This window comes from Taurulus bubalis (assembly GCF_910589615.1).
Source record: "Taurulus bubalis genome assembly, chromosome: 16".
NCBI lineage: Eukaryota > Metazoa > Chordata > Actinopteri > Perciformes > Cottidae > Taurulus > Taurulus bubalis.
In genome coordinates this window covers 7,539,812-7,552,939 of record NC_136604.1, presented here as the reverse complement: position 1 = coordinate 7,552,939, position 13,128 = coordinate 7,539,812, and the positions used below count along the sequence as shown (strand labels likewise).

General features: G+C 41.7%; 1 protein-coding gene across 1 annotated transcript in view; it reads left to right on the top strand.

Moving 5' to 3' along the window:
- LOC306749060 (dolichyl-diphosphooligosaccharide--protein glycosyltransferase subunit STT3B) overlaps positions 1 to 13,128 on the top strand; it is a 77,481-nt gene that overhangs the window by 42,921 nt on the left and 21,432 nt on the right. Inside the window, exons 3-4 of the mRNA XM_079232304.1 lie at positions 1,169 to 1,456; positions 10,468 to 10,533. Coding sequence (XP_079088430.1) covers positions 1,169 to 1,456; positions 10,468 to 10,533 — 354 coding nt within the window. The remainder of the gene's footprint in view (positions 1 to 1,168; positions 1,457 to 10,467; positions 10,534 to 13,128) is intronic.

Here is a 13,128-nt window from a genome sequence, read left to right as displayed (position 1 = left end):
TACTTGCTTTGTCAGTTCATTAAGTCCAGTAGAAAGTGTGCGACAGTTGTCTTACAGTAATAAGCCTTTAGACGCCTTTATTTTTGTTCTGTCAATTTGCAGTCTAATAATACTAACAATGCTCATAATTGGCTCTTTGTAACACTTTGGAGTTACACATCAGAAGTATTAAAGTGTTGCATAAACTTCTCTGTCACCAGAAATTACATTTACCCATGTGGGCCCGAATAAAGTAATTTATTGAAAAAATGTGCACATTTGCAAGTTCCAGATTCTAAAATGCAAGAAGCTGCTGTCTTTCTCTATTTAAAGGAACTGTGAATTAAATATCTCCGGTTGTTGGACTGTTTATCAAGCAAAACATGCATTTCTAGGAGTTCACCGTTCTAGATCAGGGGTGTCAAACTCATTTTAGTTAAGGGGCCACATAAACCAGACCAGGTAAAATCATAGCATAATAACGGATACATAATGACAATATTTCTCGATGTTTAAATCATTGGTGAAGCTTTTTGGATTATAAACCCTATTTTAAGGTCTTTCTACAATAAACTAAACTAGAACCATAAAGACCAAAAATTCAGACATCAGCCCACTGTCTATCTGCCTGGGCTCTCCTCTGCAGATTCCCTCGCAGTTGGGCAATATTTTTTGTAATGTCATTGCTACAATGGTTAGCATGCCCGTCATATATATACGACATATTTTTGTGCGTTGGTATTAATGAAACCCTGTACCTCAGTTAATAGAATGTATTGATAACAATGCAGCTTGTTATCTTCCATTCCTGTTTGTTCTGCTACCTCCATCTGGAATATGTCTGCCCTCTTGGCACCTTTCATGCTTCCTCTCCTATGTCATGTCTCGGGCTGCATCAAAAGATTTGAAATGATGAATCTGGCAATTATCATCTTGATTGGTCGACAAACGTCTGAAAACAATTAATTAATATTAATTTATAAGATATTCATTTTACAATACATTCTCATATTTAAGAAACTAGGACCATCAAATGTCTTTTTTTGCTTGAGAAAATACTGAAAAGATTCTTTACACCCATCGCTCCACTGGTGTGTCACATTATTTTCCTTTCTCTGCACAACATTCCTCCCACCCTTTTATTTTTGCTCAACTTGTCTCTGTCTCTCTGCCCCTCCCCCTCACTCAGGTGTACCCGGGGTTAATGGTGACTGCAGGCCTCATCCATTACATGCTCAACCTGCTCCACATCACCGTCCACATCCGCGACGTGTGCGTCTTTCTGGCGCCGGTGTTCAGCGGTCTGACGGCCATCTCCACCTTCCTGCTGACACGGGAGCTGTGGAACCAGGGTGCAGGTCTGCTGGCGGCCTGCTTCATCGCCATCGTCCCAGGCTACATCTCCCGCTCCGTCGCGGGCTCCTTCGACAACGAGGGCATCGCCATCTTCGCCCTGCAATTCACCTACTACCTCTGGGTATGTACACTGGTCACGGGATGGAAAGGGGGCAATAAGGAAGAATCCGACAGTACATTATGCAAATGTTGTGGATGTACACCTCTGATGTTGTGTTTGTGGTCAGTTTAACTTTCTCCTTCTTTAGGAATCATAATAAAGCCTGAACACGTGCTCACTCAGCTTTTTAAATACATTTTGGCTGAAAAAAATAGTTTCTCCCTCAACAGTGAAAGCTCAGTTTGTTCATTTTTTTTTTTTGAGGACAGGCTTTATGTAGCCATCTACACTGATCTTACTTGGCCTCAGATGTTGAATTATTTATCCAGAGACTTGAAAGGCACACTGGGCATCTTTGTAGAACCGCATGCTGCGCTCTAAAACCTTCACAATAAGATGACCTTTAAGAGTCACACACACACACACACACACACACACACACACACACACACACACACACACACACACACACACACACACACACACACACACACACACACACACACACACACACACACACACATACATACATACATACATACATACACACACACATACACACATACACACACACACACACACACACACTCTTTTTGGAAATACACAATGTAAACACACAGTGGGTTCACCTATGTGCCAACGGGGAAGCTGACCTAGTTGGATTTGCACCATCACTGGTCAGGTTAATAAATTCCACACACATGAGTAGAAAGTATTATTTTCTTTTTTTGATACAGCTTGGATGTTTTGCAGGAACCAGCGTGCAATTTTTTTTTTTTAAATGGTCTTCCACAGTGGGTAGACGTAAAGGGCTTTTCCAGCTGGAAGATGTATGAAACTGTCTTTTCACTGTGCTTCAGTGTGTCCACTCTTTTAAGTTGCATAAGCCACTGCCTTACAGCCCTCAGCTGTGTGTGTGTGTGTGTGTGTGTGTGTGTGTGTGTGTGTGTGTGTGTGTGTGTGTGTGTGTGTGTGTGTGTGTGTGTGTGTGTGTGTGTGTGTCTGCGTGTCTGAGAAAGAGATTGAAGATCTCTTTTTTTGTTATTGGGGTTGACCTTGACAAGTATTGAGAAGTTTTTCATTTTGTATTTGAGCTGTGCCCATTTTCAGTGATGCATACTTTATTTTTACTTTTAAACTCGGAATAAGACCGATAGTGTCAGAACAGGACGCGTGTGGAAAGAGAGCTTGTGATTAGCACAATATATAATTTAAACCCAGATAACAGTTTAAATGGGAGTATTCAGCCCTTTCTATTAAACCAGGTTTTCTCCGCGCATGAAAGAGATCAACATCAAAAGGGCATCGAGATACATACGAATTGTCCATCCAAAGAGGATCGCGAATGAGATGCAATCAAAGCCACCGCACAGAAGCCTTTGAGAAGAGGTATCTTAATTGTTCCACGTACCCCTTGACAGAAGATGCCAAGCTTCTTGTCGGTGCATGAAGTAACATTTAAGAGTGACTTTGAAGACTGAAAGGTTTTTTTCCTGACCGAATCAAGTCCGGGTCACTCGTTCCAAATAGAGAGAGCCCGCCGGGAAGGAGTTTGGATTGAATGTAAAACTAGTCGTCTTCCATTTGCAGCATCGTAGTGAACGAGGAGTCTCACAGGCCTGAATGATGCCTTGCAAGTTGCCACTCTGCAGTTGCTTGAATGAATAGGTATAGGCAGCACACAATGTTGTAAAGGTTCACAGCTGCTGACGTTGGACTGGATCGCTGGAGGAAAACTCTAAATCAGGGGTGTCCACACTTTTTTGGCTCACAAGCTACTTTTAAAATGACCAAGTCAAAAAGATCTACCTACATTAATAATGCTTTTTTATATTTATATATATATATATACATATATATATATATATATATAAGCATTATTAATGTATAAATATACAGAGTATACTTTATATTTACAATATTGGCGTACCTTGCATAACTGCATGAACCCTTAAGACACAATACAATTCTGTACATTTTTGGTCATTACATTTTACTCTGATGACTTCACTGCATGGAACCAGGAGGGTTGCATAGTCCGGACAGTAGCTGCTGGTAGTCAGCGTCAGGCAGACCAAATGGTCATCAGTCATGGTGGAACGGTGTTTGGACTTAATCTTTTTCATGTGGGAAAAGGCTGACTCTAGGGCTGCAACTAACGATTATTTTCATAAACAACTAATCTATCGACTATTTTTTCGATGAATCGACTAATCTAATGACTATTTCCCATAGCAAATTAAGAATAGTAACTCAAAATGTTGGAATTTGAACTTCAAATGTATTTGAGTAACAAGATCTGAACATCAGAACATCATCATAACAAATAAATTAAATAGTAATACAAATTAAAGTGCAAATATGCTTTAAAAGTAAAGAAAAAGTACAAATAAAGCTTTAAAGGTAGCTCAACATAGCAATCAAGCCTCTGAAAGTGCAAAATAACTAAAGAATAACTGGGCTGCAAGTGCCATTCAAAGTCCAAAAGTTTAAAAAATTGTCCATCCTACCCGATAATTAAAGCGCAAGGATTTAAAAGTAAATCAAAATGACTCATTACAGTCCCACGTCTTGCTGCTCCCTCCTTCAGGGGAACACACAATTGACACACGTTTTAAATTGTAATTCAGAAACGTGAGCATATTGACATGCTCTTAGTTGGTTGTATTCTGCATGTTTAACAACATGGAGAAACTCCTGTATCTCCGGACAGAGCTCTATAAGCCGTCTCACATCAGTGTGCAGCAGGAAGTCAGAGTGGCTGCAGTCCTTCTCCAGATGCGCACAGAACATCCGTCTTTGAAGAGCTCTCGCTCGATTAGACGATCTTTGTTGCCACATCCGTGATCTCTTTCATGTTTAGCGTTGTAGCGCATAATGCTTGTTGGTGTGTTATGCAGTGGTAATTAAGGAAGTCGGGGAAAACATCTCCCTGTACTTGGCAATACATCCATTCAAGCGGCCAACCATTGCGGGCGCAGCTTCCGTAGTGATTGACATTAATTTGCACACTGGGAGCTGGGTTTTGTCGCTAAAGTTTTTTTAATATTTTTTTAATTATTGTTATTTTTTAAATGGCATGCGATCTACCCGCACTACCTCCGCGATCGACTGGTAGATCGCGATCAACGTATTGGATGGTCATCACTGTCAATCATTACAGCACGGTGGGCATATTTCTTATGTATACAATATCCTGTCATCTCGTGGAGTTTATAAACAGATTTTCAATTAACAAAATTGCCTCCGTGTTCCTGTAGACTGCAGCCAGGGAATATAAAAGGAAGTGGTTACAGTAAAGCGATTACAGTCATCGCTCTGAAAGAATGTCACACCTGCACAGTTAACATGCGCGGGAGCAGGTGTCAAATGAATATGGCCGTTTAACGGGAGTCAAAATGTTATATTGTCAAATTTATCAATGTAGAAGAGATGAGGAAAAGATTGAATTGACTGTAATGAAGTGATCCGCATTTAGCTGCTCGCACAGAGCTTATTTATTAAAACTGAACCGGCAAGGTCTTCCTCCCAACATGCATGCAACAGTGAAAGAATGTCACATCACTGGAACTAATTCGTCCCCAGTAGAGCGCCGCAGGAGGGAGTCTGGGAATGTGTTCGCATTTTTTACACTTCTGGCTCCCTCGCTTCAAAATCAATGTTTTTTGTGTTTTTGAACGGGTGTTTGGTGCCTGAAAAAGGCCTGTGGTCGAAAAGAGTTTGAGATATTTTAACTTTTAGTTCTACGATATAAAATATGTCTGTTTTAAAAACACGTCAACTTTAAAGAAGGCGGTTGCTAACAAGTGGCTAAACGATCGCCACGCCAACTAGTCTGCCTCCACACCCTCTTTGTGCAGCCTTGTGACCGAGGTGTAGTTAGTTAATGGCCCAACATTAGCTTTTTATTTATTTGTTTTACTTCTGCAGATTGCGTTTAAAGTATTTGTTTAAGATTTTCTTGCCGAACAAAACATGCAAATATTTTCTGCAGTAATCCAATGGCCTTTTGGCTTTTGTCAAGGGGATCAGTGCAATGCAAACATCCTGCAGCACTGTATGCTTGGCTGTTGACTTAAGCAATTGTAGTTATACCTGTCAGACATCTTTATCTTTGACTTTGACAAATATGAAGAACAGGAATTGCCAGAGAAATTTAGACTGACGGCCCATCAGTCACCTACTGCTTTTATTGGTTTATTCTTTTCTAAAACCTCTTTGTGTCTTCTTCTTTGCATTGCGCCTGCTGCTCAGTTTGCTTTAGCAAATTACCATCTTTATTTCTTTGGGTATTATCTGGAAAAGATTATGACATGATAGGATGCCGCAATCCTGTGAGAGACTCGTGTAAATAAGCTGCGCATGTGTTCTTGACCAACTGTAGCTGGGTAGTTGCGCAGCAACGTATCATTCATCAAATGAACCAGAGGTACAGCGATGAGCCAGGCAATTGAAGCACCAGTTTTATGTAAACTATGCTAATATTTTTTTCATTGTACCCGCAGCGTTCAAACATGACCGCCTGCAGCTGTTAGAGTACCATCACAGCTCGAAACGGAGCAAGACCCGCGGGAGTTCCACATTTATGCAGACATGTACAACGTTTCTCATCAGCATTCAGTGTACATATTCTGGTTTTAGCCAGGTTTAGTTTTACTCGAAGCATCGGGCAAAGGAAAAATAGTTGTGATGTTTATTAGGGGCCAATAATCAGTATAAATATGCAATGGGGAGACGCTGCATTGCAACAACAAATCTGTTTAAACTGGCAAGAAGAGAGCCAGTTAATGTTAGCTGTTAGCAGCCGGTTGGCAGCACGCGCCGGCTAAATAACACTCATTTGGAACAGCTGATTTAATCAGACACCCAAACATTTACACGGGGCAAATAATAAAGACATATACAGATAATAATCCTTTATTTCCTGGTCATTTAAATTGTGTGTCTTATGCAAATGGCCACTTTACATGATGTTGACAAAGAAAAAGGATAACATTTAGAATTTTAGGCTTTTTTTTTGGGGTCCAATTTGTCACTATATCCAGCAGAAAACATGAACTAGAGTCAGTGAGCAGCGAACAACATGCAGAGAGAGGGTTTACGTCCTCAAACATACAATGCTTGTTTGGGAGCTAAACATACTTAGGAAATGTATATTATGTACAAATGTATAAACCGAAAATAGAAACCACACTGGCATATCAGATGCTTAAAAAAATATTTAATGGAATACACACAATGCAATTTTCTTGGCCAATTGCTAAAAAAAAAAAGTTTTTGCCAATTCCAATTTTCCCTCCAAGAACGCAAGACTCCAGACTATTTTTTTGTTTTACCATCATCCTGAAGTAGACTGTACCACCCATCAAGAGCATTTGCCTTGGTAATTTAATGTTAATAGAAATGTTTGCAGAAAGGGCAAGGACAAAAGAGATGTCAGCCATTTTTGTTGGGAGACGAGACGGTTGCGCAACAAGGACTGTTAACAAGGAGACCTCATCCTTACCCATTCAACCTATGGGTTTTTTAAATGTATTTATATAATTCATCAGAGATGTGTCAATCTGAAATAATTATAATAAGTCTAAAAAATGTGCCATTTAATTTCCAGGACCCATCCAACCATAACAGTTTGGTCTCGCCCCAGGAAATGTGCATTAGGTTGTGTTGGGACACCTGCTTATCTCTGCGATAATATAATGGCCCCTTGTCATTTTGTGTGAATGGACAATACATCTCCAGGTGAGGCAGGTGTTCCTCACAGCAGCCATCACAGCCTCTTAAGGTGATGCGTCATCAGCGAAGCGGTGCCATCGGGGGAAAAAAAAAAGCCCCTACCGCCTTTCGCGCACTCGGTTCTGTTTGGCGAGGGCCCTAGAAAACAATCATCGCGGCCATGCACTACTGCTTCCCATTATCAGTGCCATTTACCCACATTTGTCTTTGCGCTTTCCTTTTCCTCCTCTCCGTCGTGCTTCCATCTCGTCTCCCCTTTAATTTTCTTTGTCTTCTTTTGTCCCCGTCAATGTTTTGCTCTGGCAGTGTTTTGCCTCCTCTTCTCACCTTGCTCTTTCTCACTGTACCTCATTATTGCTTGTACCTTTCTTACCCTCTCTTGCTCGTCTCTTTACCCCACCCATACACACACAGTCATTTCCTTCACGTTAGTGGGAAAAACCTGAGAGCCGCTCAAGTCTCAGCCCAATCTTCATTAGCCAACTCCTTCATTTTATCCACTAATAACCCATTCAACTCCACTGGCTTAATCTGTGTTTACCCCCACCCAACTCACACACACACACACACACCCTCCCTCACACCCTCACATAATCTATAATTGAATCCTCTCACACCCAGGAGAGGTGCTCTTTTTAACACCGCAGTAACATGAAGACACACACACACACACAGACAGAGAGCAGCAGCACTGCCTCCATCCCTTGTTCTAACCCTGTGCTCCATGCTTACATTGTTGTAACAGTAATTCCACGCTTTCTCTCGGCTCACATTTAATTAGCCTGGCCGGACTGGCATCACACTGTGACTTCTGTGTCTTGACAAAGAGAGCGCAGGCTGGGGGGGCAGTTGGAACGGTGGCACCAGTTGAACAGGCGCAGGCCTCTGAATAGGCGACGCAGTGCTGCGCGCGACCTTTTGGCCCAGCTTGAGTGAGAATATTGTCTGAGGAGAACACACCGCATACATTAACATATAAAGTAAACCTTTTATTCATCTTAACATGCATGCATACATAACATTTGGTGTATGAATTTAACCCAGTGGGTGGCTGTAAAGCCTAAACGCACCGGCCACAGTCGAAGAATCATCACGCTTGTTTTCACTATTAAGCAAAAGAAACAAATACTCAACGTGGAACTATTCATGGAGAAAGTGCATAGTTGCCGTTTACACCCAATTACGACTAATGCAGTCTAATAAAACATCCTACCTCCATGATTTATTGCTGGATCGTTGCAAAACTACATTAAACGGTAAATGTAGCTCTCTGTATAAAAACTTGGATACACTGTAAAAATACACCAAAGTGTCGCTCCATACTGGACTTAAGGGACCAGTGAGTTTCCTTAAAAACAGGAGGTAATACTTGTGGCTGTTATAGTGATGTGGGGTGAAAAAGCTCCAGACTGGATCCAAGTTGGTTTCCAGCCCATGTGACATTAACGTCACCCCTACCTCCCCAATTGATCTCGTCTGAATTGAGCTCTAATCCTGTTGACCCAAAACGAGGAATACGGCCGTAGAACAACAAAATATCCACCTTCTTCTGGGGGAACCTGGTAAACGGGTCACCGTAGACCTACTTGCTGTGCCCCACATCAACACATAGGGAAGCACCGCTGGAGAATCAGAATCGGAAGCATTTATTTGCCATGTATGTCACACATACGAGGAATTTGTCTTGGCAGGTGGTGCATACATTAGACAAACAACAACAATCAACACAGTTTAATAGAAAAATGGTAAATTTACAATAGAATATAAAATATATAAGCGCAGTTTATTCTTGTATGTCTGCACACAGACGTGTGGCGAGGCGTCCGTGAGTCTGAACGGTGCAGCATCGATCCAGAGGTCTGTTCCGGGTCTTGGGTGTGGCGAGACCACATCGGTCCAGCGATCATTGATTCACCCCTTCATCTCATCGGCGGATCTCAGCCGCTGTTGGATGTGACCAAGCTTCTGACATCCTCCTCTCTCCCTCTGTTGTCGCCGGTTCTCTCCTTGAGTCTGATGACTCCAAAGAGCCTTGCTCAGTGTGTGCGTGTGTGTGTATCTTTTTTTATTCTCCCAGTGTGTTTTTAAATGTTAATGTGTACACTTTCCTGCTTTATCAGCCTGTGGCAGGGAAGGAGAGCTTGTTGTTTACAAGATGTTTTTGTTGGTCTAGTCTGAACCACTCTCATCAGATCTCTCGCCACAGCTGGCATTTCCACATCTGCTATGCTCATTTAACTGATTGTTGAACTGCTTTTTAAAGATGCAGGGTTTAGCACTTTATAATGATTTTAATTTCACATTACTCTGTTTGCTTCTGACGAACCCTTTTTACATGATAGAGTTCATTTAAGGACACACATTCACCCAGAAACTGTGGGAATGTGGGAACCATGATTGTTGTGTGTTTGCGCTGCACAACGTCAGTTCAAATAGTTTGAATATTATGTGGTCATATTTTTTTATGTATATTAATCTTGTGTTCTCCATAAAATAGTCATTTATGTGGTGCCTCTTCCTGGACTGTATATATTGTTTGTTATCTCTGTTGTGTTTGTCTATTTTTGGAATGTGCAAACTAAAATGTAGGCTTATTTAAAAAAATAAATATTATAGTTTATTAACTACAAAGCATACAATTAATATGCGCTACTCAAAGTCAACAGAAACGGGAGAATTACCTCGCTGGTCTTTTGTAAAACCAACATGTCAATTTGACAGAAATAAAAAACCTCATCAGAACTGTTTGTCTTTCCACTGTTCCAACAATCACCACTTCTGGTTTCTTTCAGAGGCTTGGAAAGTGTTTAATTTAAGTTTTAATTATGTATTATAAGATGCTTAGAACTAGTGGTAGGAAGCTAAACCAGTCCTAATTCCTGTGAAAACATCTCCTTTAAACTATTTATTCAAGTTTCTCACCAAAAACATTTGAGCGGCTTATGTCGACGTTAGAATGACCTTTTGCATAACGGTCATTTTTACTGAACAGAGTTTGAACATATCACAATGTGACTATGCAACCTCCGTTAATGTTTGCTGTTAGCTGTGATATATAGCTGAGCTAACAGCTAATGTTAACTAGCTCTCCTGCCGGATTCAACACATTTGTGTTGAATCCACAATGTAGCATTATTAGAGATGGGCAATTAGAAAGCATCAGGAAATTATCTCAGAAAGTGCATCCTATGGCGCTTTTGTTGCTAATCTGGGTCTACATGTCTGTCTTGATGTGAAGGGTACAGTATGTGGACGTATTCATAACAATCTGCTGTGACTCTCTTTCTCCCTTGTAGGTGAAGTCGGTGAAGACGGGCTCTGTGTTCTGGGCCATTGGCTGTTGTCTCTCCTATTTCTACATGGTGAGAATAATACACACACACACACACACAGGGTACAAACTACCCATGACTTTATATTTTATTACAAAAAAGCATATTTTAACTTGTATTCTCTGCTTTTTACAAATTTTTTTTTATTTGATGTAAATATACAACATGCTTTTTTGTGTCTGTTTTACTGCCGTACAACCCACTATACCTTTTGCGATAGAAGAGTGATTGGTTAAGCTCATTGAGTTTCGGTTCGGCACAATAAAAGTTTTCTGGTTCCGACCTTTTTCCAATTTTCTTTTCCCATCATTTTTGTAAGTGAAAACACAAAAACGTCTGCATGGTTGCGTCATTCATCACCAGCAACAAGGCATTTTCATTCTTGTAAAGTGTATAATGGAGACAAATATAAATATCCTGTGTTTTGGCATGCACAAAGAGCATTCACTGTTTTGTGCTTGAGTTGAACACACTGGAAAAACTGATTATGCGGCACTACGATGACAAGAGTGGACATCGAAAAACACTGTCTTGTACAGTGCTGCAGGAAATGCTTTGTCATTTTAGTCAGACTTTTTCCTTATTATGAAATTTATTGCAACTGTTCTTTGTAAAGCAGCTTTGGCACTGAAATTGTTTTTGAACGCTTTGCCTTTAGGAGTTAAAACAGCTTGTTTAAAATTCAGATCTGGTTCTTGATGATTAACAATGCTCCTGGGATGGTAGTGTTCAGGGGCCATTGTCCTATGTCCAGCGTTGGAAAAAGGACGAGGAGCAGTTTAGCCAGTGTTGCCTGCATTATTTATGAATTCAGGCTCAAGCCCATCAGGGGATTGATGAGAGAGATGAGATAAAAAAAAAAGACGATCCAGGCTCACTGCCTCAGTGACAGATTGTTTGTGTGTGTGTGTGGAGCGCCTATAAAAACACACACACACACACACACACACACACACACACACACACACACACACACACACACACACACACACACACACACACACATCTCCCGCTTCTTGCTCATTTCAGGCTAAAACTCTGTGGCCGGCATGTGAGACAGATATCAAATGAAACAGATTACCGAAATCCAGCTTCATCGATCACACGGGGCCACAGCGTCGTGGGGGGGGGGGGGGTATAGAGGATTGGGGTGAGATAGAGGAGTGATGGAGAGCTGAATAAAACAGGAGGTGGAATGGAGACAGGCAGAGACAAAAGGACAGGGGGAGGTGTGGAGAGATAAGCAGGGGACAAGATGGAGTGGACGGTGAGGTGGAGAGAAACACAGGAGGATAAGACGGCACGGGGAATATGTTGTGATGTGTAACTTTCGCGCTGTCTTCGTCGGAAGCAATGGGAACATTGAGTCTCCATGCTTCATTCTCCCTATTACCACTTCCTCTCCTTGACACCTTCTCTCCCCCTCCTCAGTGATGTGACGTTCCTCTGTACTGTATCCGCAGCGCACACACTTTTGCTGATGAGTCTTCGAGCAGTCAGCAGCACTGCCTCCTTTTTGGTCCTGCATACAAAGTACTGCATCCACTCGTTGACCTATCCCTACCCCCTTTTTTTTGTTAAATTTTTTATCTTGAGCTGTCACTTTAATCAGGATATAGCCACGGCAACCTATTCCCATTGTTCCTAATTGACTGGGACACTCGTAAAAGCAGATGTGGAGACTAGAGAGGGACAGATTCCCATCCCGGATATTGGCATAATCAGAGGGGAAACAAGACGGACGAGATTAGGAAGAGGATCAGAGCGGCCGGACTCTGCTGGTGGACAGAAGCCACGAGAACTACTTGGTAGCTGTGCGACATCCTGCCTCTCATCCCTCTAGGGCAGTGGTTCTTAACCTTATTGGAGGTACTGAAGCTTCATCAGTGCATTCACCGAACCCTTCGTAATTGGAAAAATGAAATATGACTTCTTCAAAACATAGGTATATATTTGGTTAGTGCACAAAATGAACCATGCATCAGTTGCACACAAAATCACTGTGTTCAAAGAACAAAATCAACAAAATATGAATGACATTGCTAGTGTGAACCGGGCTATACTGTGTGTGTCTTGACCCCTGTCGACCCTCAGAGTGACTCACCGAACCCCTGGGGTTCGATCGAACCCAGGTTAAGAACCACTGCTCCAGGGGGTGAGGGGTGGAGCAAGTGGACCAACAGAGCAAAAGCAGATCAACTGTACTGCTCATTCCCAAAGCTTTGGCTTAGCGCTCTCTCTAAATCCTCCACAGTTCCCTCTAGCAGAAAAAGCTGGAACATCAGTGCACACCGAAAGCTCCTTTGCTTAACAAAGTATTGATTAAATGGCCTGAAAACGAAGCGTCTCTGACTGTTAAATAGATGTCACTTTGTTTAACTTCTTAGCCATGCTAGCGGCGTGGCTCTAGGGATGAACGATGGTCGGCCAGTTGGTCAGTCTGTCACTTTGATCCAGACAAGAGATATCACAATTATTAGATTTCTCTGAAGGTTTGTACAGACGTTCATGGTCCCCAGAGTAAGAGTCCTGTGTTCCCCACAAGATTTATCCTAATGATTTTGGCGATCATCTGACTGTTCCTCTGGTGCCAACATGAGTTGATATTTGTGGTTTGAAAGAAAT